Source organism: Microsporum canis, genomic scaffold (assembly GCF_000151145.1).
Source record: "Microsporum canis CBS 113480 supercont1.3 genomic scaffold, whole genome shotgun sequence".
NCBI lineage: Eukaryota > Fungi > Ascomycota > Eurotiomycetes > Onygenales > Arthrodermataceae > Microsporum > Microsporum canis.
Genome location: NW_003299167.1, coordinates 862180 through 888502, shown reverse-complemented (window position 1 = coordinate 888502; position 26323 = coordinate 862180). Strand labels below are relative to the sequence as shown.

General features: G+C 47.8%; 10 protein-coding genes across 10 annotated transcripts; 5 read left to right on the top strand and 5 right to left on the bottom strand.

Annotated features, from left to right (window-relative positions):
- Positions 1-503: 503 nt before the first annotated feature.
- Positions 504-2341, bottom strand: MCYG_03175 (cytochrome b-245 heavy chain subunit beta; the record flags this gene model as incomplete). Its single annotated transcript, XM_002847623.1, has 4 exons — positions 504-1387; positions 1453-1862; positions 1921-2175; positions 2238-2341. 4 exons carry the CDS (start codon positions 2339-2341, stop codon positions 504-506), a joined length of 1653 nt encoding a protein of 550 aa, XP_002847669.1.
- A 1594-nt stretch (positions 2342-3935) lies between these two features.
- On the top strand, positions 3936-4343 carry MCYG_03174 (uncharacterized protein; the record flags this gene model as incomplete). Its single annotated transcript, XM_002847622.1, has 1 exon — positions 3936-4343. The coding sequence occupies one exon, from the start codon at positions 3936-3938 to the stop codon at positions 4341-4343; it is 408 nt and encodes a 135-aa protein (XP_002847668.1).
- Positions 4344-5190: 847 nt separating this feature from the next.
- On the bottom strand, positions 5191-5523 carry MCYG_03173 (uncharacterized protein; the record flags this gene model as incomplete). Its single annotated transcript, XM_002847621.1, has 2 exons — positions 5191-5455; positions 5489-5523. The coding sequence occupies 2 exons, from the start codon at positions 5521-5523 to the stop codon at positions 5191-5193; spliced, it is 300 nt and encodes a 99-aa protein (XP_002847667.1).
- Positions 5524-6042: 519 nt separating this feature from the next.
- Positions 6043-6528, top strand: MCYG_03172 (PRO41 protein; the record flags this gene model as incomplete). Its single annotated transcript, XM_002847620.1, has 2 exons — positions 6043-6100; positions 6161-6528. The coding sequence occupies 2 exons, from the start codon at positions 6043-6045 to the stop codon at positions 6526-6528; spliced, it is 426 nt and encodes a 141-aa protein (XP_002847666.1).
- A 590-nt stretch (positions 6529-7118) lies between these two features.
- MCYG_03171 (uracil DNA glycosylase superfamily protein) lies at positions 7119-8078 on the top strand (the record flags this gene model as incomplete). The annotated part of the gene is made up of 1 exon (XM_002847619.1): positions 7119-8078. One exon carries the CDS (start codon positions 7119-7121, stop codon positions 8076-8078), a length of 960 nt encoding a protein of 319 aa, XP_002847665.1.
- Positions 8079-8143: 65 nt separating this feature from the next.
- On the bottom strand, positions 8144-11620 carry MCYG_03170 (conserved hypothetical protein; the record flags this gene model as incomplete). The annotated part of the gene is made up of 3 exons (XM_002847618.1): positions 8144-9055; positions 9113-11536; positions 11600-11620. The coding sequence occupies 3 exons, from the start codon at positions 11618-11620 to the stop codon at positions 8144-8146; spliced, it is 3357 nt and encodes a 1118-aa protein (XP_002847664.1).
- A 333-nt stretch (positions 11621-11953) lies between these two features.
- Positions 11954-17820, top strand: MCYG_03169 (U3 small nucleolar RNA-associated protein 10; the record flags this gene model as incomplete). The annotated part of the gene is made up of 8 exons (XM_002847617.1): positions 11954-12330; positions 12415-14959; positions 15012-15239; positions 15306-15590; positions 15644-16684; positions 16738-17100; positions 17160-17304; positions 17381-17820. 8 exons carry the CDS (start codon positions 11954-11956, stop codon positions 17818-17820), a joined length of 5424 nt encoding a protein of 1807 aa, XP_002847663.1.
- A 208-nt stretch (positions 17821-18028) lies between these two features.
- On the bottom strand, positions 18029-19170 carry MCYG_03168 (nitrilase 3; the record flags this gene model as incomplete). Its single annotated transcript, XM_002847616.1, has 2 exons — positions 18029-18592; positions 18694-19170. 2 exons carry the CDS (start codon positions 19168-19170, stop codon positions 18029-18031), a joined length of 1041 nt encoding a protein of 346 aa, XP_002847662.1.
- Positions 19171-19497: 327 nt separating this feature from the next.
- Positions 19498-21401, top strand: MCYG_03167 (conserved hypothetical protein; the record flags this gene model as incomplete). Its single annotated transcript, XM_002847615.1, has 4 exons — positions 19498-19863; positions 19914-21060; positions 21160-21296; positions 21327-21401. 4 exons carry the CDS (start codon positions 19498-19500, stop codon positions 21399-21401), a joined length of 1725 nt encoding a protein of 574 aa, XP_002847661.1.
- Positions 21402-21859: 458 nt separating this feature from the next.
- Positions 21860-25916, bottom strand: MCYG_03166 (pre-mRNA-splicing factor rse1; the record flags this gene model as incomplete). The annotated part of the gene is made up of 3 exons (XM_002847614.1): positions 21860-23249; positions 23451-25524; positions 25673-25916. 3 exons carry the CDS (start codon positions 25914-25916, stop codon positions 21860-21862), a joined length of 3708 nt encoding a protein of 1235 aa, XP_002847660.1.
- Between the last annotated feature and the right edge of the window lie 407 nt (positions 25917-26323).

Genomic DNA, 26323 nt, shown 5'->3' with positions numbered 1-26323 from the left:
CTGCGAGGATACGGTCCGGAAGATCCGTATCCAGGAGCATAACATGTATAACATTGTTGCATGAGCCATGGCTATACCGATGGCACCTTTTATGACCTTTTTTGGGGGGGAAGTTTCATTAAACATGGAGGTAACAAGGCTGGGTTAATCCAGTTGTGAGCAGTTGACGGCTAGTTACCACTCCTGGATTTCTGTATATCTAATACTCGATAATTCAACCATCAATACTTGAAACGACCGAAACCTGTGCATTTTCAAAGTAAAGAGATTACAAGAGCGACTTGTGATAGGAGATCAATTCTAGGCTAGCAAACGGGTATAAATTTAGTGCTTAAAAAACCAAAAAACGCAAAGACAATTATACAAAAGACATAAGGTAGGCAAGCCAAGGGGTTTGGAGTATAAGTTCTAAACAAAAACAACAAAGAGGTAAACAGCCCGTCATGTGAAGTAGACGGGGATATATTATATATAGAGGTAGAAAAATGGATAGCGAATAAGAATTAGAAATGTTCCTTCCAGAACTTGAACTTAACTTCTTTGCTTGTGCATTCTTTCGTTGCCTTTTTAACCTGCTTGGCCGCCTGGTTAGGGCCGCAGAAGTAGACTCCAACTTCAGCTCTGCGCGTTGCTTCGAGGTTGGACATGTACGTATGATCCATAATACTAGCACGAAGCGCATGGAAGAAGCGGGCAAAATCTGGACGGCCAAATTTGGTGCCTGTCCTCAGCTCAGTGAGCGGGTCAAGTTCTTGACCGACTGAGTTGAGATAGATGTTGGCGGCGGTGTCTTCGTCGAAACGTTGGGTAAGATAGGTATGTATGCGCAGGAACTCCTGTCCAGAGTGCGCCTCTTCGGCAGACTGTGCCTCCAGGGATGAAAGAAGAGCTTGAAACCACTCGAAGGAGCTGGTGTCTTTGCAGATCCAGATGAACTCGACTCGACGAAGCCGAGACGGGGGGTTGGGACCGGCCCGATAGTGCCAGATGTCCTTTAGTATAGATGCCCAGGGCGTCACGCCAATGCCTGTGCCGATGAGGATGGCAATGTCGTTACTAAATACGTCCTCGGCAGGGGCTCCGTAGGGACCATCAATGCGGATACTGGGCATAGTCTGGCCGTTCTGCATGGCGATCTCGTACATTCCAAGCGGATCGAGGCCATCGATATCTTTCGCCTGTTCGGGCCCGCAACCCAGTCGGTTCCCGAGTTCGCGGGTGAAGTCTCCGACTTGTCTGATGTGGATGCTGATGTAGGGGTCATGAGGGCAGGATGTGATAGTGAACGGATGCCACTGCGTTCGAGAGACGTCTGGAACCTGAAGGAAGAGCCACTGTCCAGGCTTATAGCGCAGACTTGGTTTACGGAATTGAATTTCCATAGCATCTAGACATAGACATGTTAATAGCGGTTGGTTGACAAGAGCGGGACAAATGCATGGGGTCACAAACCATACGGATGTCGAACAACTTTGATGATTTCAGTGTCTCTTGCAGCTCGAATCTCTCGGTATAGGCGTTCGATAAGGTAGAAACCGCCACCCCAAAGTTCCCATCTCCACCCTTCGTAGCCAATACAATGATCCCAGAAAGGCTTGCCGGCGAAGGGGGATATTGGATCTGGTGTATCTCTTACAAAACATCCAGTGGCATGGGTATACAGTGCCAACATGAATGGGATGAACAGATGGTGCGTGTACCAGAACGTCTCGTACGACTGTTGTCTTATCCTATGATGTGCGGTTGTATACATCAACAGCATACAAAGAAGCATCACATGGCCGGTGATACCAGCAGCTTGGGTATAATGAATCTGAACGGCTGCTTCCGGACGTGCCTGATATCGCTCGATGTTAAAGAAGCTGTGCTTATACATTAGAGACCTGAACTTCAATCAGAGCGGAACTATAGAAGACTCACTTGACGTAGTGTGCTACTACGTGTACCACACTAAAAAAAAGCAACGAATATGCTATCTGTCGATGGAACCATTGCGATTCATCGAGAGGAAGCCACCTCAACTTCGGCCTGACATATCTGAGCAGCGTTCTGCACATGGGAAACATGATCAGGGCTGTATCTAATGAAAGAACGAAGCCAGCTCCTCGAGATGTCCATACTGAAAAGTTGAGTGCATTAAGGGCATCTAGTCTATGGTCGGATGCTTGTTTCCACCTATTATTATCATCTTTTAGCTGCTAAGTTGAATATTGTAAGGAGATATTGCTCCAACATACCATCCGTAGGCAAAGAAGCCAATCTGAACACCGTAAAATATGAAGTAGAATAGTAATTTGGAGGGATTAAAATGGGACTTCCACTTGGAGGTCTTTTTCGTCATGATGGCCGTTTATAAGCTGTTCGGAGCTTCACTGAGTCTGGAGATAAAAGGGAACACAAAAAGTAAATTCGTCAATAAATGGAATATGCAATGCTGAAGACGAGAAACTGGATGCTGATGATAAAGGAAAGAAAATTCGTTAAGAAGTCGTTAATGTAATAAGTCAAGGGGAGGAGTTCGGCCAGCGTATGAGACGAGGAGAATAAATTGGTCGCAATGTTGTAAGTGCGTAATTCGTTGTCCGGGAGAGCAAAAGATATAGGGGATTTGGAAGCCGATGGATATATCAGACGGCAGAGGTGCCTGCCCTATCCCCCGGCGCGTATCACTGCAACGACGCCGAAAGGAGGCAGTCGATGGTGTCAGTTTCGCTGCCGTCTTCCAGTCCTAGTGGACCGTTCTTTCCCAAGCCCTTCCGCTATAGTCCTATTGATAGAATTCTGTGCTGGTGAAACAGGCCACTCCATAAATAACCCGGCAGCCAACGTCTGATAGCTGCAGGTTAATAGTCGATGTTATCCGGCTTGACACAAGCCACCGCGGCCAGCGTCTATTCGGTTTTATTTTATTTTCCGTCTTTCCCCAGATACCAAAAATAGGACAGCGATCTTCCGCTAATTCAATTCACAAGATATCACAGTTGTTCAACAATTTCCTCCGGCCTTCCTCACATCTCAGACATGCAGGGTTTTGGACACGGCGTACGGAGTAGAGTATGCAAGGAGAGGTTGGAGAGCGGATTCGACCTAGCGCTTGAGATGGGAGGGAGAAGAGGGAGGGCAAGGCGTTTTTGAAATTGATAATGCCCAAAGATATCCAAACTTGTCGAGCAGGCTATGTTTTACATAGATGGGGGTTTGGTTGTTTGGTTCGATTTGGTTCCGCCGTCTTTGGGATTTGGAGGATAATACGTAAGGAGAAGCGCCAACTGTTTTGCTGAAGGGTGAGCGGTTAAAAAAAATCGGCTGGCTCCCCCTTGCCAATTAGACCATGATGAAACGTGGGTTGGTATAATTGTTTGGTTCCTTGGTTTATTTTTTTTTATTTCCTTTTCTGTTTGGCCTACTATGTATGGTCGAAGGAATAAATGTTGTCGCTAAAATGGCTCGTTAAAAATGATTTTTTTTTTTCTTTTCTTTTCCAAATATTGAGGGACAGACAGGGTGGACCGGTGCAAGGGTGTAATCAACAGGAAGAGTCGACTCAGCCTGGCTGTGCTTTCAGAGCAAGATAGGGGGGCCAAAGATGGAAGAAGTAGAACCACTCTCTGCCCTCCGGATGATGAAGAATCACAGAACCCCAAGCACTAGAATCGTTAGACCTGTTTTCTGCCTTTCATACAAGTCAATTTCTCGCCTACATTATGTATTCCCCCTGCGCGGGGACGCCTGTCATAATTATCTTGTCAGCGTGCAGCTCTCAGCGAGTCCCACAGCGGCAATGCACAGCAGAACACTTGAGGGACAGCGTGTGGATATAAGAGCCCACTTGGCAGAGTTCAAAGGTAACGACCTTAAAAACGCCAGAGGCCAATGAGGATGTGAAGGTGGCTTTCTGAGGCCTTGATGACCTTCTCGAGATAGCCAGAGTATCGATGGTTATTGGCTCGCAACCCTCCAAGGCGCTACTGGAGACTCGTATAAATAGGCAGAGATGCTCTACTCTATGTGAAGTCGGCTGGTCCTCTCATGGACATTCCTATCCTCGTCATGGCTGGGCTAAACGGGTCCCTGTGGTTGATCGCTCCCAGTTGATTGAGACAAGAGACGGAGCGAGGGACTTGGGTTTCTTCTCAGGGGGACCTGACAGCAAGGCTCTGGTCCCTTTTGCATCCTGCTCCCATGAAAGGATTTCTAATAGAGCGAGCCTATCAGGTGCATTCTGCAACCGCCCAACACTTGCTGGGTTCATGCTTGGGGCCCAAGTTGAAAATTTGTATATACTATTTGTGTACACACAACGGGGCAAAGCGTTCATGTCCAGGCAAGGTAGTGCGACATAACGGACAGCGAGAAGGATGTTATGCATCGCATGTAATGTTGCCGTGGAGTTACCAACCAACAGGTAAATGTACTTAGCCGCTCACTGGCTGCTACAGCGACTTAATATTTCTCCCATACACACGATGCAACCGTGGGGGGCACGGCTCTTGATAAGAGGCAGCCTGCGATATCTCATGTCTCTCTACGTTCGTCCTGATGTACTCTTGTATATACATACTGTATGTACGGAGTACTCCGTATGCCATCAAGAGTCGCGGGTCCTGGAGACCATTCGGGCATCCCGTGTCCATGCTAGTGGAATAAGTAGCTCGCAGGTAGATAATATCTAGATAGTAGTTATCCAGCGACGGATGCTCGCGTCAACATCGACATGTTTAGGATGTAGCAGTAGGCGCCATCCAGCGTGGCCTGCCTGTTGGTTTATTTCCAGAAGCCATCATGTCTCAGGGGGACCAGCCAGTCAGGTCATCGTCCATACAGCATCTCGATGTAACGAATGGCATGATACCCCAATACAACCCCGTGTATAGATGAAGGGAGAGACAACCCCAGCCTCCCATACTATGTATAGGCAACTCCGGAGAGGCGTAGCAGCAGCAGCAGAATGGGCTATTACTAGTGCATTCCACCCTTGATCCCTGAGCCTTGCAGTAAGCAGCACAGTGGATGTCCCTCGGGATCCCATGCTGCTGGCCAATTGCTGGGCCTTCATGCACGCCAACGGTTCCTCGTCACATCGTCCTAAGGGTTTCCGTCCTGCAGGCCATGCAAAGTGTGATATCTCGCTTGGTTTTGCAGCTCGCTGCCAATAATAGATACGCCAACGAGGAGGGGACGTCGACTCGTTTATTGGCTAGAGAGGGAGAGCTTGCAGGGCTTGATGCAACGACTTGTAGCACTTAGCACCCAAGCAGCAGGGGAGAGAGAGCCGTCGATGGAGTCGCTTTTCTTTTCTTCTTTTCGCTTGAAGAGCGGTGCGGGAAGATGGGATATTGACTTAGCCGCTGGATAGAACCCCTCGCCGTGCATGTCCCTGTCGTCTTCGTCTTCGTCTTCTTTTTTATATCTGCGAGAGCTCGCTCGTAGTCGCATCTCCATCTGCTTGGTCGATCTTGATATACATCGAGTATACACACACACATACACACACGGCCCGATCTTCGCTTGCATATCAGCCATACACACACACTGTGTACATCCTACATCGTCAAAAGACCGTCTTCTATTCGCCGTTGTGGAGCATCGACCATTGTCTGAACGGTTCAAACGTCGAAGAGGTATGAAGCGGAGGCGATGACAGTATGACAGCCCCCTATATAGATGGACCACAGCATATGAACCGCATAGCTAACAGCGCGATGGCAGCGAAGAGAATAGCGAATTGAACATCGATTGTACAAGGCATCAAGCTCTTCGACGGCCATTTCAAACATTCTCACTCCATTCCAACATTTTTCCGACCTTCAGTACTCCCAACCACGTATATATACACTCACACCTTTGTTCTGGTTAATAAGAATCCCATCCGTGGTTGCCGGTCATCCACTCAGCTACTCTACTTCCGGTCGAACGAGTTCTTATTCCTGTTATATCGCTCAGGAGACCAAGGCCAGTGAGGTGTATATCCCGATCCTGCCTCGTTCCAGCGAAGCGAGGGAAGGGGAAAGGCCCTCAAGGCCATAGATCTGTTTCAGCGACATGGGCAAGCTCATCAAGAATCACTGGGCTCGCCTAATCATCCTCACCGCAGCGATATGTATGCATTCACTCCTTCTGGCCTAGTTATATACATCTAGTACTAACGGCTGAAACACAGACCAACTAGCCGCCGGCATACATGGATTCTTCTGGCCAAAGGTATTCTGGGACTTCCTCACGAAGAACCTTGACCAGGCAGTCAAACCGATTCCTATACTACAGATCATCAACGTCTTGCTAGGACTGCTGGCCCTGGCCTGGGAATGGCCTCTCAAACCGCTCGCAGGGACCCTGTTCCACCGTAGCATCGAGATCAGACTCTTCATCCTCCCTCTCAGCGCACTGGCCTCTGCCTTGCTATACCAAGGCACCAATCCTGCGATTTACTACGTCATTGGGATGGCTGTGTACTTTTGGGGGTACAGCGAAGGAGAGGTACGAACCTATTGTCATCCATTGAACGTTGAAAAGAACAATGAAAACTAACAGGTTTGATTGTAGACTGTATGCGCTGAGCCGTGGACCTTACCCAGACGAGGACCCATACCTATCGAATCAAAGGTATAACCAGTTTATACCGAACCCATTAGAAGGCATTTTGTATATATCCGCCCCCCCTTTTTGTTGTTTCCTGGTACATAATAACATCCCTACCCTAATCCTGATCGGTTGCTAGCAACTTCAGCCAACATGAACATTTTGTTGTATATTAAAAGCGGGCTTTTGTCGGTGCAACTTAGCGATTTAACGAATCAACGAATTTCCTATCACATTCAACAGTCTTTTTGCTGCTCTCATACTTTTCATAATAACTTTTCAACGGTTGGAACCGTTAATTAGGTAAAACCGTCAAAGGCTACGTTGTCTTTTTCTTGCAAATCTTTTTCTTCATCGATCGACTGCTGCCTGGCTGGCTTGAGCGATGCGCTGGACAAAACTCGTATTCAAAGCTGGTCAACCCAGGGGCTTTTGAGCCTCATTTTAACCAAGCTCAATATATAAAGTCGATAAAGTACCCGCGGTTGGTAGCTTAGCTGTTGTAATTGCTTAAACCGCCTGTGCTTGAAGAGAAAGACATGGCCGAAGAAGACGCTCCTCGGTCGTTCAACGGCGGCCTGGACAAGTACATCCATTCGCCCAGTGCATCTCCGGTCAAGTCCTTAAAACGAAAACTAGGCATCAAGGAGGAAGAAGAGGATGAAAAGAAGATCTTGTCCGCACCTTCATTGCCCCGGAAGACCCGCTCGTCCAAGTCGTTGACGCAGTCTACCCTGATATCTCGGCCTTCAAGGCAAAGCACTCGATCGGCTCCTCCACGGGCATCAGAGAAATCCAGCACTGATAGCCCAGAGTCAGGAGCGGCGGATGGATCAACTACCCGTGGACCAGTCTCTCGCCTCAGAGACTCCATTCCGGATAACCTCGTTCTCCTTCTCATCGGGGTCAACCCAGGAATCATGACGGGACAGACGGGATATGCGTACGCTCATCCGTCGAACCTCTACTGGCGCCTCCTACATTCCTCGGGGATAACTACCTTCCGCCATCCACCGTCTGATACATACAGAATGCCGGAGCTCTACTGTATTGGGAACACGAATATCGTGGTTCGTCCTACGCGTGATGCCAGCCAGCTATCGAAAGAAGAGATGAATGCCGGCGTCCCTGTGCTGGAGGAGAAAATCGAACGGTTTCGGCCAGAAGCTGTCTGTTTGGTTGGCAAGGGCATATGGGAGGCTGTCTGGAGGGTTAAGCATGGGAGAAATATCAAAAAAGAAGAGTTCAAATATGGGTGGCAGGACGAGTCGGAGAATATGGGGCGTGTTAGGCCGGTATTGGGTGGTAATAGCCAGGATGCATGGCCTGGGGCGAGGGTCTTTGTCGCTACGACAACCAGCGGGCTGGCGGCATCAATGAGTTTGGCGGAGAAGGAAGCCATCTGGAATGAGTTGGGCTCTTGGGTGAAGGAGAGGAGAGAAGCTAGAGGATTTGCTCTACCGACTTTGAGTCAGGCGTTAGGGACCTTGGATAATTAGACATGTTGGATGGCGTTTTCAACGTGCCATATATTGGACTATATACAAATCCTTGATAGACAGCATTATTTGATAAACCGAACAGCTACTTCATCCTCATCCGAGCTTCTATCGTCCGGCATGTTAATCGGGGGCTTCTGGCCCATAGCACTATCATCCGGCCCAACCACGGCCTCTTCATTCTCTTCAAACCATTCCTCCAGGTCAACATGGACCCTCAGCTCTTTCTCGACCAACACGTTGAAAACCTTCCTTAGTTCATCAAAACCCATCGACTCCTTAAGGCGTGGCTCTCCATACGCCAAAAGAACCAACTGTTTGGACCATGGGCATGCCCGAATAGAACGGAAAAATACCAGACGTGCCTTTTCACTCTCACCAAACGTAAGCTCGAATTGTATGAATAGTTTCCATAGCGCAGCACTGTGCTGGCCCGATTGTGAAGAAACTGCAGCCTCAAACGCAGCACGGACAGAGTGAGCCGTTGAACCAGCAGATACCCCTCTGTGAAGCTCTGAGTAGATTGAAAATAAGTGAGGAATAAGCGTGGACCGTTTCGTAGTGGTCGAATCGTCCGCTGGCTCATGAATTTGGCGGGTGAGGACCGATCGAACTCGATTTTCAACTCGGAATCGAGCTTCATTGAATGCAAAGAGGCCAAGGAAGATTGTGTTTTGTTGGAAAAGTAAGATACTCTTGAACAATTCTTCCCGAACTTGTGCAGGTTTATACACACGGTTTTCAGTAATATGATAATATAGCAGTCGAGCCTTTGCTTGATGTATTGGTTCCAAGAACACTGCCTTATCCAACTTCTGGTCTTTGAGGCGTTGTTCTGCGTTATCGTAGACTTCAATAGCCCCTGACAGTTCTTGGTTTTGGGTAAGATAAAGTAAAAGGGCCAGGCAGTCAGTAGCGTAGCTGAATACCTCTGAATTGCGGAATGTCAGCCCGTGAGCCTGGATACCATCTAAATGCTATTCAAAATGTTAGCAAAAACCCAGAACTTTGTGACGAAGGCACCAAAAACCTACTCTCTTAGTCTTAAGAAGCTCTGTCGCGCTAATTACTGCATCCCCATCTCCAGCCTTTGATAAGGAACTCAGATCTATAGTATTATTAGGAATCGCAAGCAACAGATGAGTTGCTTTTCCAGCGCTCTGATTATTAAGAGCTTCCCAGACCCAGCTATTCCAGAGGAGGATACAGTCCAGAGCAGCCTCCTTGGAGAAGCTTTGGCTCATAGAAAGAGTCGTTGTCCAAACTTTCTCAGCGGCAGCAATATTGCCGTTTTTAGCCTCAATCAGCGCGTAAGAATTGTATAGTTTGATGCTTGAAGGGCGCTGCTTCAAAAGGCTTTTTGCATACTTCTTCGCCTCCTTGGGGTGGATACTATATTCCAAGGCAATAGTATAGGATGCTAAGTAGTCATTGTCCGGCATTCTTGATACCAGCATCTTCAGTGATCTCCGAATCCATTCGACGTCGACCAGGTTACTTCTCTCAAGGTATGTTGCTTTCCATGGTGCAAATGTCGAAAACCAGTTTATTCCATCGCCAAATAGGGTGTCAAAACTATTTCTGAATATCGGATTGGGGAATGAAAACGGTGAACATGGACCAACATCTTCCTCCTTCGTGCTGATGGAAGCAAACCACTCCGATAGCTGCTTTCCTATCTCATCCAGATTGCGGTTCGACAAAAAGGGGTCGGTATGCCAACCACAAGTCCTTTCGCAATCTCCATGTGAGATTGGCGGTAAGTGACAAAATATCAGAAAAGCGTCAATAAGTAAGTGTAATATACTAGGATCTGATAGATGAACAAGGAAATCAGATATATCCGTGAACAGTACTACCCGGTAGGGGTCATCTTCCTGCACCTCGTCGAGTGTTCTGGCTGGTAAGAATGATGATGACATCAAATCCTGCTCGATGCTACCCCAAGAACTAAAAACATCTTTAACATCAATGTTTGGGACGGCAGGGTCAGTCTTTGGATCTGGTGAGTCTTCACCCGACTTATCCCAACCCTCTGATCCCACTTCACCAATCCGCGGGACTTCACTCTCCCAGAATTCAGAGAATGCCGAAATAGCAGCCGGTCGATCGGTTTTTGAATTGAGGCCTTGCGGACAGCAAAAATTATACTCAAGGAGGGCTTGCCATAGCCCAATTGAGTGCTCGGTAAAACCAGCTTCTCTCATAAAAAGGCTCAAGCGCAAGACGATGTAGAGACTAATAATCTGCTTCTCGGTGCTATCGGGTTGGTTTTCATTGACTTTCAAACACTCCAAGAATACTTGTCGACATTTCTCATAAGTAAAATTGGTAAAAGTGGTTTGCTGGACGTCCAAATACTTGATCCAGAGAGAAATATAACCAGAGTTGAACTGCAATACAGACTTCCATTTATTCAATAGAGTCTTTTGATCCCAGATTAGGGAGCCCTCTTCCATCATTCCGAGCAGAAGCTTGTCCCGAGGAACATTAGGAGAAAGGCCCTTTAACGCCTTTTCATACAAGGACACCTTCATGTCCGCAATGCTTCTCTTTTCTGCGGATGTATACTTTCGATAACCCTCTCTGTCTGCGGCACCGACCATGTTATCTTGGTGATTGATAAGCTGGAGCCAGCCTTCGACATCGTCCGGATTATCAATCGCGTTTGAGAACAAGCTGGCATGGCGCAACCTAGCCCCTTCTCCGTCTGATTCTAGGCTCCAATCAGATCCCATATCAGTTTCGACATCAGAGTCCGGTTCAGGCTTAGCTTTCCCCTCGATAGACCGGTAATCAGGAAGTTTCTCTTCTTCAGTCGCTATATAGGAAGTATCAGGGAATCCATCCGCCATACGCCTCCGCTTCCGGCTTCCGGCTTCATTCAATGGCAGGAAATCACGCTCTAGATCTGGCTTCTCATTTTGACGGGGGACCAAGCGTCGGAGTTTTGTCGGTCTGGAAGCCGATTTCCAGAGTGCCTTGTGGCTACGCTGTATTGTATCTGCTGTAGCTCCTCTTAGCTTTATCACTATCTTTGTATCGCTGCTAAGGTCTTGGTCAATGGTGTAAGTTGTGGGAAGACCCAGCACCCTGCCTGCGCCAAAACGATAGTACCGGGGGATATCGTACTTGTGGAGAGACCCATATATCAGTGTGTATGGATCACCCGTAGGATCCAATACGTAAAGATCCGAAGCATCTAGGGCGGGCTGGGGTTTCAATATATCAACCCTTTGATCACGCCTGGGTCTACCGGAATGAGATCTGGTCTCGCGACTTTTCTCCCTTTCCCGGTGTGATTCATCATGTCTAGAAGAACTGGAAGGCCTCCTAGATCTCTCTCGATCGCCCGCAACCTCCTTCAAAGACTTCTTCTCATCTCTGCCTTTACCATCACTCGCTAGGGCTGTTGACCGCGGCTTGAAACTTCCAAATTTTGGAATCGACGCTTTTCCCTTTTGTTATGAGACGCAAGTTAGTGCTATAGTGCGCTAGAAAGAGCTGAATCTGCCACTTACCCTTCCCCCATCAGAATCCATAGCTATTGTCTTGATCGCGCTACATTTGCCGCTGGTCGCCTTGTCTTCAACGGTGATAAATCACAAGTAAAGCTCCATCTGATATCGGGTAAACTTGCCACTTCTTGGCGTTTTAAGCGCCGGGAAAAACTTCCTTTTGCAGAGAGATAATTTTATACTTTTTTGCATTTTCGAATTTCAAGATCGAAGAAACGAAAGATTTTTGAAGGGGAAAAGAAGCAAGCTTGCAAAGGAAGAGAAGAGCTTGCTTGGGTCCGGCGAACAGGAGGACGGCTGCTATTATGAATTAGATACCCTCACTCAGCAATATAGTCTTCCGCTCTCCTCTGCACAATGGCGTCGTCCCTCGCCGCGCAGCTGTCGCAAGTCGCGGCCAAAGCAACCCATCAATTCGACCTAAAAGCTCAAAGAGCAGCTCACGCGCAGTCGTTGATATTCGAGAAGAAAGTCGCTGGCACACAGGATTTCGATACGATTTACCAGGTATACTACGAAGGGTTCCAGGAATTATGTACCCTCGACGCTCGCTTTCAGTCCTTCCAGCAAAATCTTTTCAGCGAACAAAGCAAAGCCGAAGATAGAAGCCAGATGACCGCGGCCCAGAATAAGGACCTGGACGTTGTCATAGAAGAGTTTCTTGTCTTAGTCGGTAGCCGGTTACTCCTCAATCCAGCCGTGAAGGCCGTCGACTGGCTTATTCGTCGATTCCGGTATTATCCCTACACACCAGTGGCATCACGTTTTCCCGGCTATGTGATTAGACGGTTTACTAACTGAGATATGTTTTTGCATAGGGTTCACGAATACAACACCGGATTTCTACTTCTTACGTTCTTGCCATACCATACCACTCCCTTATTTCTCAATCTTCTGTCCATCTTACCGGATAATTTAACCACTACGTTTAAGGTGCTACATCCATACAAGCGAAGCTTGGTGCTACCTCCACGAGGCTCTATTGTACACAGTGCTGCAACAAACAAAGAGTTTTTCTCCGCCTTGAATAGCTATGTTATGCAAGCCAGCAAGGCTAGAGCGCATTACCAGGGCCTCATTTCTTTCTGGGCTGGCGTTACGGCGGAGGCCCTTTCGACAATGCTTGACTCTGCGCAATCAGGAAGGATGGAAGTGGAACGACGGAATAAAGAAGACGTTTTGATCCGTATTTTGCCAACACTTAGCACCGGCCTTTCGTTAAAAAAGGCACCACAGCTTGTTGTTGCCTGCTACATGCTCTGTGTTGTTCTGGCCAATAAGGGATCCCTTAGCAATACGGCTATCGATAGTTTAATGGAAGCAGTGGCAGGATCTTGGACCAGGGACACCATTGCTTCTGGGGTTACTTGCCTGTCAGTGATTTTACAACAAAAGGATCAAGCAGAGCTTCCAAAATCTGTCATCAAATCAATTCTTCGGCTGAAAGATGCAGCTGATGTATTCTCTGGTCTCAGTGCAAGCCATTCAATAGTCAAACTACTTTCTGGCTTGATAAATGTACTTCTGGAAAAAGATGATGAGGGGCTTGCATCTCAGTCTATATGTCTTGTCAGTCAAATACTCCAACGAGATACTATGGGCCTGGAGGATAAAAAACAAACAATGGCTGCTATACTTAAAACTGTGGATCAATCCCACCGCAAGGGCTGTATGCCTGAAGAAGTACGCCAACTGGTTTCAGACACTCTCGCAACATTCGTTGAGTCCAAAGAACTTGATACTCTACTTCAGAAAGCAATTGTTGAATCTCGAGTCGACATAAAAGCCTTGGAAATGACTCTCCAGATTGCCATTGATAACAACGGGGTGCCTGCAGAAATAGAGGATGTTGAGATGGAAGATGTGCCTGAGAGCCACCTCCAAGACGAAGAATTTGCAACAGCCATTGCATCTTTATCTCAAAGACGGAGTCAGAAACCAGAAAACTTCCTTGTCGAATCTCCATCTCCATTATTTAGCGAACTGGCCGTTTCTTTCACTCAGGCTACAACCGCTGCAACTAAATTGGACGCATTTCTGGACTTACCCATCCTTCGTAGGGATACTAGATTTAAGAATCCCACTCTCCTCTCATTCCTTGTACGGTACTTTTCGGGTCCTTATCCACCTCTAGCTCGCGCAAAGGCTATTGGCGTGACCACAGCTTGCATCCTTGAATCAAATGAGAAAGCTGTTGATCTGCAGGCACTTGTTCCCTATTGTATATCTGCCCTATCCGATACATCAACACAAGTGAGAAGGGAAGCGGCTGCACTACTAACTTCCGTCGATAACCAATATCTGGCAGAAATCGAAGACTTACCCTGGGGACATGGCAGTATATATGGTGAAAATGAACAATCAAAGATGGTCCAGTGGCTTTCCGGAAAGGAAATCCACGCATTCCTCGATCAAGGGTTTATGCCTGACTTGGAAGAGTGTATACTTGATTCTTCTCGTGTCTCAGAAACATTCATGCAGACTGTTCGAGGAACTACACCGAGCCAATCCAAAGATGCCGGCGTAGGGTTGAAGAAATCTGTCCGTCGAGAGTTTTTCTCATTCATTTGTTCTCACATCATCAACACGCCGCTCTTCGCTACAAAGCTCAGGCTTCTAACGATCGTCAACCGAATTAGCAAAGTCGGGTCCACTCCTCGTACTCAATTCTTGTCTCCCTTGCTTGAGCAATGTAGAGCAATTGATTCAGAGAAAATCAAGCGCATCGATACCCAAGAACACGTTTCCATGCAGGAATTGGAGCAACAAGTCCTCGCCATCATCTATCCAAAAGACACAACCGCTATCTCCACCCTTTTGTCACTATTAAAAGAAAACCCTCAATCTACAAGGCCTTCGTTTATTGGGGCTACATTTACCCGCATAAAAGATATTTGGCCATCATTGGATGAGGAGAAGGAACTGTTTGCATCAGAGAATTTGCTGGATATGTGTCTCTCTCCTAAGCCTCAGGCTGAGGAGCTAGCAAATTCTAGCAGAGAGCTCCTCCGATCTGTGAACTTGTCAGGTCCAGTAATTGTCAGGTTCCTCAACACAATAATATCGCCTTCTTTCAATGTCGATTCTCAATCTCCTGCTCCAAAAAGACGGCGAATGAGCCAGAGCAACCCGACCGCTATGAACCCAGCCAGCCGGGCAGAAGCAAGCGTTCCTCTTCGGAGAATTTCGTTCATTCTTGAGTTGATTGATGCTTCTCAAGCTGAGAGATATCCTGAACTAATTGGAGGTCTATTCCAAACACTCGCCATTGTTCACAAATTAAAGCTACAGGTTAGGTCAGAAATGAGCTATCTTCTTAGCCTTAACCTTGGTATCCTGCTTTCTATCGTTAATAAATACAAGGTTGGTTGTTTCTGGTCCACGAATAATATATTCTTGCTAACAGTAGGTCTAGGGGTCGCCGAAGAAACTCGATACTTCTGTCATCAGAGCTGACTTGATAATCGATTGCGTTCGCACATCAGAGAGCCAACAAGTCCAGAACACTGCTCTTCTTTTGGTTGCGGCTCTCGCCACTGTAGCGCCTGAAATTGTTCTTCACAGTGTTATGCCAATTTTTACTTTTATGGGTTCAAGTGTTCTTCGAAAAGATGACGAATACTCGGCCCTTGTTATTGACCAGGTAGGCATCAATCGCATATCTCATCTATATTTCGGAAGTTATTGACATTTTGCTTCTCCCTCCTAGACCATTGATCAGGTTATTCCCCCTCTTGTTCGCTCCCTCCGAGTCCAAAAGCGGGACGTCGTCATGGGTACATCAGAACTGCTTCTATCTTTCACGACTGCGTATGAGCATATTCCATCGTATCGACGCCTCAGATTATTCGAGTCGCTTGTGAACAAACTTGGCCAAGAAGATTTCCTCTTTGCGGTGTTAGCCATGTTGGCAACTAAATATGGAATGGATAGGGATGTGTTAGTCACAATGACTGCTCTCGCATCAAATGCTGAGGCGCAACTTCAACTTACTGTAAGTTCTGCAACTCTATTTTTGCCGAATACTATTTACTCATCTCTCTCCAGACATATGCCCGTTATTTAAGCCTTGTTCAAGATGCATTGCAGCCAAAACCGACTCTCTCACGAATCCTTCTTGGAATCGGAAGCGAGGATGGAAGGGAGCCTCATAAAGTGGCAGTTGATTTACTTCAGACATTGTCCCATTTGCTAAAGTTTACCTCCCTTGGTAACAAAATGGCCCAGTACTTCGAGTCTGACGAGACAGAAGGTGCTACTAAGGTGCATAGTCTCTTCTCCAGCATGTTAGAACGACTATTAGCTCTAGGCGAAAGTGTTCGTTCTATTAAGGCTATAAGCGTTGCCTGCGGAGATGCTCTTGCTACCTTGTTAGGCACCCTCTCTCTTGTTGATTTCATTGACACTATTGAGGTTCTGCTTCAGAGGCCAAAAGATGATCTTCGCAGGAAAGTTCTCAGGCTACTTGAAAACCGCCTGGACAATAGCAACGATAGAGATACAGCATCTCAATCAAAAGCTCTCTCCTTCCTGTCTGTACTTGTGGGCATCGTGGAGACGTCGCCCGATATTCTGCTAAAGCATGCTGCTGTTGCCTGCATGGAGAAGATTTCTGAGAAGTATGGCAAGAAAAACCCTGAGAAAGTTGTCGAAGCTGCTATTATAGTGGCTGGCGACAAATGTATGGGGCAAATGGACAATCGCATCCGTATTATGAGTTCCCTGTGTCTAGCATCTATGACGGAGGTCATCGCGGATGCTATTATCCCTGTTCTTCCTATCGCCCTTCCACGTTCTTTAGATCTGCTACAAAGCAGTATAAAATCCGGGGAACAAAATCCGGAGCTCCACGATGCCGTATATTCGCTACTCTCTGCCTTACTAGTTCACATCCCTTACATGATCTCCTCAGAGGATTTGGACAGAATTCTACAACTCTCATCAAGTTCATCTCATGCCAGCCTGTCCGAGGACTGTGACGGTAATCGCCAGGATGCGCTTCAGTTGCTGGCGAAACGGGTTGACGCGAAGGAGGTTTACAATGCAGTCGAGCGCAACTGGGACTTCTCAGTTTCGAAGGGTCCGAAGGTAAGACTGACATATCATTAAGATGTATCCGTCATGATATTAACTATTTACAGGCTGTCAAGGAAACTCTTGATATTGTTAAGCTATCAATTGAGAAACACCCGAAGTCGGACACCATTAAAAACGTTCCGGCACTCTCGAAGCTCCTGTGGAAAGTTTTTGATTTCCGAAGAGCACAGTTCAGCCTACCTACCAGCGATAGATTTGAAGGACAGCAAATTGATGACATAGAGGCATGCATCAATGATCTAACGATTAAGATGATATACAAACTGAACGATACCATATTCCGACCGTTCTTCATTCAACTCACCGAATGGGCAACGGAAGAGCTAGATAAGACCGATTTATCTGGCAGGCAAGCAAGACTGACAACATTCTATAAGTTCCTGGAAACCTTCTTCAGCACTTTAAAGGTATGCAATTGCATTTTGATCGATATACTTTCCCTGCTAACTAGGATCCATCTGCATAGTCTATTGTCACTGGTTACTCCAGCTATATCATTGACAGCGTTGTTGATGTATTAAAGAATACACGGCCAAATGTAAAAGAAAACCAGCCGCTATGGACGGCGGTAATGCGCACGCTTCGAAGTTCATTTGAGCATGACCAGGACGGTATGTCACCCAGCCCTATCATTCGTTTTGTTCTCTTCCCAGTGAACCAGCATACTGACACTTATACTCGAAACAGAATTCTGGCAGTCACCAAGCCATCTCAACTCAATCTCCAGCTATCTTATAAACCAGTTATCCATGGCTATCAGTCAAGCATCTCTCAAGCTAGTCATGGCAGAAGCAATTCCAAGTATTGTTGGGCTTGCTATCGCAGCAGATTCCCCGGATAACCAGAAGGAATTGAACACACATATCATGAAGTATATGCGTGCCAGTGGCGGAAATCCCGATTCATGTAGGGGGGCTAATTCATTTACTCGCCTTGCGGCGGTGAAGTGTGAGCAAAGCCTGACCGAACAACTAGGCGAGGAATGGCTTGCACTGCTTCCTGAGATGTTGCCATTTATCAGCGAATTGATGGAGGATGATGATGAAAACGTTGAGAGAGAGGTCAGAAGGTGGGTTCTTATGATTGAAGATATCCTAGGAGAGAAGTTGGATGATATGTTGGCATGAGCTTTCAAGACCAGATGAAGGCGGAGGAATAACCCCTTAGAAAGGTTTACTTGATTTCGTTTTGATTTCTTCAATTTTTGTCCAGGGCAAAATACCACTTTGGCGTTTTAAAGGTTAGAGACTAAAAGAATAGCATGAGCATATAGAATGAATATAATCATTGGAATAAAACGAGTGTTCAATGCTTATTCCCGTTAAGCTTAATTCTTTACTGCGGCGGAGGATTCAAGTCCAGCCCTTCAACCGTCAGCTTAAATGCATCATTCCGTGAATAGCTCCCAGCGACGTCAATGTCGAGTCTTCCTCTCACACAGTCTTCAAAATCGACCTCAACCACCTGCAGACTCTCCTCATCTTCGTCGGTGATGTCCCAGATGGGCCCTGCCAGCACCTTTCCGGCCGGACTGATAATACAACCGCCTCCCCCGGTCACAAAAGGGTCATCAGAATCACTCTGACACTCCTGTTTGATATCATCAGTCACCCAAGAAGGCAACTGGCTGCGTTTTAAGCATTGGTTGACGCTGAGGACGACGGCGCGGCCTTCGAGGGCAATGGTTTGCATCAGTGGTAGCCAGGTATCACGGCCATCAGCCGTGGGAGCGAGATAGAGGTTGACATTCTGCTGGTATATGGCCTGTCGAAGCAGCGGCATATAATTCTCCCAGCATATAGCTGCCGCAAGAGTGAGCTTAACGCCATTGATTTCCGCAGTGACAGCTTTCAAAGTCGATGCCGGCCCTTGGGCCCAAACCAGCCTCTCTGTCCCGGTCTATATCATAGCAATCAGCCCTCCGTGTCCGACTATATATCTTTACAGCTCTTTCGCCATGACCATAGAGCATCCATCGAGACATCCGACATCACACTCACCGGCATAACCTTTCTTCTTTTCCCCAACATGCCCTTCGCCGGGTCAACGTAGACTACAGCACAGTATAGACTACCGCCACATCTCTCGATAGCTCCTACAACAAGCAAAAGGCCCGTCTCTCTGGCCACTCGTTCAAGGGCCTCGCGCGTTCCATCGCCTCTATGATTCTTCCCTTCGGCAACAGGCAGCTTTCTCTCGATCCAGTCGTCTCCGCTAGGGACCGGAGTATCGCCGAAATCAACTGCAGCTTTGTAGTATTCGAGATACTGATCCCGTCCAGCATCATTGCGAGATCCGATTGCTGCTCCGAAATTACAGCCTCGAGGGTATCCGCCTAGATATCCTTCAGGGAACAGCAGGATGTTGGCTCCGCGGTTTGCTGCCTTGACAGTAACCTGTTCGAGAGCGCTGAGCGTCTCAGCGAGCGTATCGCGAGTGCGACACTGCGCGATAGCGACCTTGAGCTTTTGTGACATCAATATGAACTTCCGTATCGCTCACGAATCCCGCTGCTTTTCCTACTGATTCACCTGATCTATATATTATACAACTTACAGCTTTATCAACCGTTACCAGGTCAGCGTCGGGCAATACTTTACCCGAAACATGGAGTTACAGGCATTATCTCGATATCCAAGGGGAATGGAAAAGCTGCTTATGGTGCATGAGCATGCCCAACTCCCGTCTTTGCGGGTCGGGATTCTCGCCCAATGGACTCTGTTTAAGCTGAAGGACTCTTTGGTATAAGACGGCCGTTCTCTCACTTCGCGGTTTGGAATCAAGGCGCCTACGGTCTCTGCCGTATGGCTTGTCCAGTCTCCGTGGGACCATCTCGCAAACGACAGGAGCGCGAGGAACATCTCGACGGACATTCATTGAAAAAGCTGAGGCTCGACCGGCCCGCTTCAGCATATTGGGATAGTTTGTCGAAGATCTGGTTAACGAGGGACGCTCTCGAGGAGCTGGACCGACGAAACGGTGCTTCTGACAGCATATCGGGACTGTCTAAACCCCCCATCCGGCCGCTCACTCGACAATTTCAGGCTGCGCTGAAGTGTCGCTACGAGACACTTGCTTCCGACCCCTCGAAGAGCTGCAAGCCCGCTAACCTACGGGAGATCAGGAGGCTCTCTAGGCAAGGCGGGCCTGACTTATCTGACCTTAGGAATGTATGTAATTATTGCGACGTGCTGTTACCTGTGCTAACACCTTGGCTTAGTTCCCGGATCCTCATGCCCCTTTATATCAATCAATGAGTATCAACAGTTTCGGCCGCCGGAAGCGACGTGCAGGGTCTCCTCCAGATGACAGCAACAACAAGACCACTACGAAGACTACAAGCACCTATAACCGGAACTTCGAGCAGAGGCTTATTGACTATGGCGTTTACCCTGATGGATATGAGTATCCTGATGGCCGATTGCCCGCAATGCCGAACAACTGGGATGAGATAAATGAAAAACTAGCCCAGCCACGACCTTCTCTTTCGCCATCAAAGTTTTCTGAAAGCGAGTTTCGAAAATTTAAACGAGCAGACACAATCGCATCCAAAGAGAAGCCTGTGGCAACTTCTGTCGTTCCAACTATTGACGGCAATATTAGTGACCCTAAATGCGTTGGAGGGGACTACCCATTCGGAAATCTTGCTCCTCTAACAGATGGCACGCTGGCAAATGCAAAACCAGATCATTTCTATGGTGCTCGTCCTGAGCAGCTCAACCGTGAAATCCGGGATGAGCTTAACGATTTTATCATCCCGTCCACACAAGGCTCCCTTCTAATGGCCCCAAACTTCTTCCTAGAGGCGAAGGGTCCTGACGGATCGCCCGCCGTAGCCACGAGGCAAGCTTGTTACGATGGTGCCCTGGGGGCCCGAGGGATACATAAGCTTCAGTCATACAAGCAGGATAAGCCTGTCTACGATAATAAGGCCTACACGATAACATCAACCTACCTCGCCGGTACCCTCAAGCTCTATACAACACATCCCATAGCCCCTCGAGAAAGCAATGGCCGTCCTGAATATATTATGACACAGTTAAATGCTTGGAGTATGGTTGGGAACGCAGACGGCTTTCGGCATGGGGCGTCCGCGTATCGGAACGCACGGGATTGGGCAAAAGAACAGCGGGACAATCATATCAAATCTGCGAACGAGAGACACCGGCAAGCTCAATCCGAAGTTCTGTCCACGTCCGAACGCGAGGCAACCTCAGAGCCAACTGTCATCCAGGAGGGCTCTGATACATCAGCGACGTCTGCTGAGTTCCATGATGCTGCGTGGAGCTTTGCACAGCCAAATGACAGCGTCGAGGATCCTCAGGATCCAAATAAACAAACTAAAAGAGCAAGAATCCGAGCTAACAGTGTTAGCAAGTCTCTCCCCAATTAGGCCTTTAGCCCTTTGTACATAGGCAATATCATCAAGTAGCAAGCATTGATATTTTTTTTTCCCACCTTACCAGGCATTTCACTCCGAGAGTGGTGCGATGATTGGATGCTCCTCATCACCCATTATGACTTACCAGATGAGTTTAATAATCTGTGGTGGAACCCTTGCAATGATCAGCTGGTGATGGACGCGAAGAGAGTTGAGCAGACAGTATGCTATAAGCTCTAATAGTATAAATAGAACACTACGTCTTATAAAGTTATCTCGAGTAATACCGAAATAGAAAGAGAAGCGAATATGAGGATTGTAAATTAATTCCAGAGTCATCATGATATATCTACGAAAGAGAATTTGGATTGTACCGACGGATAAATTACGATTCCTAATTCCGTGGAAGCAGATCGGAAAGGATCGTACTCAAAGATCATCGGCTGAGTAGTTTCCCTCTAGTCTCATACAAAGTCATCTACATCACTGAGGACGAAAGACGGATGTATCCAGCTCAAGATCAGACGATTGAAAGGACATGCTGACCGAGCGAGGCAAGAGACGGCCTGAAGTTGGAGTTTTGGCCTGGCATTGTCAGAGGCTATGCTCATCCTGTAATTATTAATTATATTTGAAAGAATTCCGTTGAAACAACAGGTTTATCACCAGCAACTATCACGGCAGAATGTTGATTTGAGTTGATGGAGTCATTGTACATCCCTTTTGAACCATATCATACCCAAATCCGACGCCCGCATGGAGAATGTTCATTAAGATGGTCGCTGTTAAAAAAAGGCATTTAATAAGCTACCTTGGTCCTCATGTCCTATATAGATGAATGTTAGACCTTGCTCTATTTTGCGGCAGGAATGGAGCAGTGCTATACTTACCGATATCTTGCGCTCGATCTCTCGTACTGACCGGTCGAGCTCGCCTGCGATAGCCTGCTTTTTATCATTTGGCAAAAGGAAGAAAGTCTCACACAGATCCCCGTCAATAACCCCTTTGCACGGAGCGTAATAGCCTCTGTAGATGAGATGATCTCGTCCGGCCAAGGGGGGGTTTTGAGAAGTAAGCTGCATTTCAAGTGTTTGGAAGAAATCGACATCATCACGGGTAACGAACGGGATAAGCATTCCAACTGTTCCCTGTAGACCGGTCCAAACGAGGATATCACGGCCACCTGCGACAAGCTGGGTCTTCTGGATACTTGTGGGTATGTCTTGGGAATAGAAATGTGCTACCAGGCTTAATCTGTTAGGTGCTCCCTGGAGATATTGTCGTTCGTGTATTAAATGGGCACCGGAACCGTCTTCGTCAGCTTCTTCGGATGCCTTTGGGGGACAACGGAGAAGCCATATGTTGCCAAACTTATCGCCACCAGCAACCGTCTCGTAGTCCACCATCGTGGTACAAGTAGTCCAGCGGGGTATTATATCGTCAGCAAAGGGAATGAGGTTATTCTCTTGGTACTTGTAAACCACATAGGTAACACTTTCCTGGACATCACTGACGATGATTCGGCTTCCTTGGGTCTGGAGTCCCACAATCACACGCGGTGTGATCTGAGCTTGACACTTTCGTAGGAGTTGTCTCATTCCCAGGTCATAAATCCTTAAATCAGGGCCGATACCAGCAAGTAGACGACCTTGGAACCCAAGGAGGGCCAGTGGTGGCTGTTCAACCTTCGTCTTGTGGATGAACTCTAGCTCCTTACCTTCCTCTTGGAATCGATATATATGAATAAAGCCACACGTAAAGGAACGGGGACTGACGACCATGCCTTTACCCGTCCCCACGACCAGGAAGGTTTCATCTTCTTGACTCGTAAAAGACACTGCGGCGATACTGACAGCTGCTTCGTTATCTTCAAGTTCAATCCTGGACATGACAGCCTTGGCGTTGATTGGGTCCACGACTTGGATGCACGAAGCCCAGTGGTTGGTACCTCGAGGGTAGCCAAAATCCTCTGGAGGTAGCTCGGCATTATCGCCGTTAACTGTAGTTGATTCACTGAGCAATTTGGCTTTGGTAGAGGGTGAAAGAACGTTGTTATCGGACCCGATAACATAGAAGATAGGATACTCAGGATGGCGGACGAGGCTACGAGAGGTATAAGCAAGAGGAATTGACTCTTGAAGGAGATTGTTATCCAGTTTCTCGATAGAGAATATTCTGTTCAATGTAGTCAGTATTTTGAAACATAGACATAAATGCACAAATATCGATTAGGAGAAAATTCTGCTCAGTAGGAACAATTGGAAAAAATAGTTGTAATCCTCATGCCGGTATAGGCGTAGGAAGATAACATAAGTTCATCATGCAAAAAACAAAGGCCGAATCAAGCAGCCAGGTGGATGAGATAGTTGAACGTACCGTAAGTTTTGGCCCTGGATACCGACCATACCTTCAACGCACTGTTCAGAGGAGAAGTTCCAACTCCATTCCAACCCGACATAGTTCAAGGGTGTGAGAGTAAAACTCATGGTCTGGACATCGGAGTATCCAAGCCAGGAGCGAGAGCTTAGGGCGAGGACGGCTCTCTGCTCCTTGACAGAAACGCCGAAGAGCTTGACTGGCTTGACACCCAGGAATCGAGTTCGGGTATCGGACAGCTCTCCGGTTACTTCATCCAGGACCGTGCGCAGATATATTCCAGAGTATAATCCGATATGTAGATATAACGTCGGGCCGCCGGAGGTAGAATCAATCATTGACATGATGGAAAGAGCAGATGGTGCAGAAGTCAATGCCTGAACGGATTTGTTCTCAAGAGTTGATTCGGGGTCAAGGCTGAGGATTCGAACAGTCGAATCGTCACATCCGACAGCGAGGAACGAGCTCCTCACTCGTCCTTCGGGGACTTCCCCTAAGCTCAGACAGGTCACTGTGCCAGACATCTGTCTCTTTTCGTCATACTCAGCCAATGAGCCGTCGGTGTCCATTTCGAAATAGACAATCTCTCCGGAGCTCAGAGCTATGGCAACTTGCCTCTCATTTGTGGTAGCAGCAACGATAGATCGATGTTGTGGAGCCGGCCACTCGTTTACTCTCTGGTCTGCATGGATATGTCGAATACCCTTTGGATGCACTTGGATGAGGGAGTCTTCACCAAGTTGCTGCACTGCTAAGGTAGGGGCGGATGAGAGAAAGCCGGTGTCTGTGACTTCTTCCACAGTCTCACCAATACTCAGAACGAGGGTGCCGTTGGAGAAAGAGAGGACGATGTAGGCATCATATTGGTCGTTTCGAGTCAGCTTTGTGGTCCAGACCGCTGATGGAACGCTGGGTAGTTCAGACTCGACAATTTCAGATACCTCTAGGCCGTGTTTCAACGTCCTGAAGCTACTTCTAGCACCGGTGCCGCAGAGAGTGTATAGTTGAGGTGCATCCTCCTCTGTGAGGTTGGCGATGGAGCAAGACATCAGTGGGTTTAGCGAGGCAATGCTTTCTACCAGGTTCAAGTTTTCTGCTGGCCGAGGTCGGAAGTAGACCGGAGGCAAGGGTTCTGTAAGGTCGGCAGAGTAGTCGTCACTAATAAATTCAATCTCATCATCGTCATCTCCGAGTTTCTCAAACTGGTAGAAGTGCTGGTTGCCTGTTTCACTAGCGACGAACAAAAAACCGCTCTTGAGAATACAGAGGCTCGATGCCAGTGGGACTGTGTCGAAGTACTTGAGTTTGAGCCTCTTGACCTCGCCCGTGGCCTGCTCGTTTTCATCCTCCACCATTTCCATGGTCAGTTTGAACAGGTCACCATCCTCGGACTGCAAGAGGAAGAAGAAAGCACCGCGCATTTTATGCATTACTCCTGCAGTGATGCATCGTTTACGCTCCGGGTTTTCGGTAGGGCCACGCCGGCGCGGAATAGGGACTCTGAAGGCGTCCTGGTTTGAGTGTCGGTAAACAATGTTGTCCTCTGCGCAAACCAAGACACCACTTGGACCGTCTGCACCTCCTGGAACTTGGAAGAGCATAGACGCGGTACGGTCGACGGGGTCAGCCCACTTCCTGACGACATGATTGAGTCCAAGGTCAAGTTCGTAGTAGACCAGCATCTTCTCCGTCTCTTCGTACGCCTGGCCCGTAGAGTCCTGGTCGACTTCGGTGTACTCAACCTCTAGCGCGGCGAAGATGGGGTTCTCATAGCCTACATCGAGCGCGGTGAGGGCAAAGACGACCGTCTGCGGCCTGTGAGCCTCCAAGGGCGAGGATATGGTAAGTTCGGCCTGCGCGTTTCGGTTGAGAACGTAGACCAGCTTGTTCTTCTCCACCGAGGCGATCAAGCAGGCTCTTCCCTTGGGGTCGACGGCGAGGTACTGTCCCGGAACGACGCGTCTGACGCCTGATTTCCCAAAGGTCTCGAGATGAATCCGATTGAACCGGTTCTGCGCCGGCACATACTCGACAATTGTGATTCTCCCAGAATCAGAGCCGATAATGATGTAGTCTGCAATATACGCTCAGCACAGTTCTCACACATATCATATCCACAACATCATAACCCGATCGCCGTTCACACTACGCGGGAGCTTGAAAAACATCACTAACTGGCCTTGAACAGGGATATATAGGTATATACAAAGCTTTGGGCGTACCTTTGTTGCTGCCGGCGAGCCTGAACGCGGCGAGGGACCTGATGATGCCAAAGACATCCTGGGAGAAGAGCGTCTGCACCTTGCCCTGGGACGGCTCCGTGCGATGGATGGTGAGCTTCGAGCCGGCAGCAGAGACTATCTGCTGCTCCTTGGTGCCAGAGAACTGGCCGAGTATAGCTTGAGTGATGGCTGTGGGCGGTTGGATGGTGAGTGAGTACATGAACATGGAAGAAGTGGTCGCCATGGTGCTCAGAGCTGCTGGACAGCTGGCAATCGAATCATCAGAGAATCAATTCCATGTCAGTCCTGACTTTAGCCCTGGACTTCAGTCCCTACGACTCTTGTCTCTGGTATAAGACTGGCTATGTCGATGTCGATGCTGGTGATGTTGATGTTGTGTGGTTTTTTTTTCTTCTTTGGGCAGAAGTTTCTTCGTTGTTCCACTTGGCTTCGGTGGCGTAGTCGGACCGTTTGATATAAAGCGACATTAACGGAAGAAGAAGAAGAAGAAGAAGAAAGGAAACATAAGAGAAGACAGGAAGTCAAAAAGTCAGGAAGAAGAAGAAGAGAAGTTGACTTCTGTGACAGCTTCTACCGGCCAGCAACAGTCGAGGCGACGAGACGGCAAGCTACATTCCTCCCCCCCCCCGC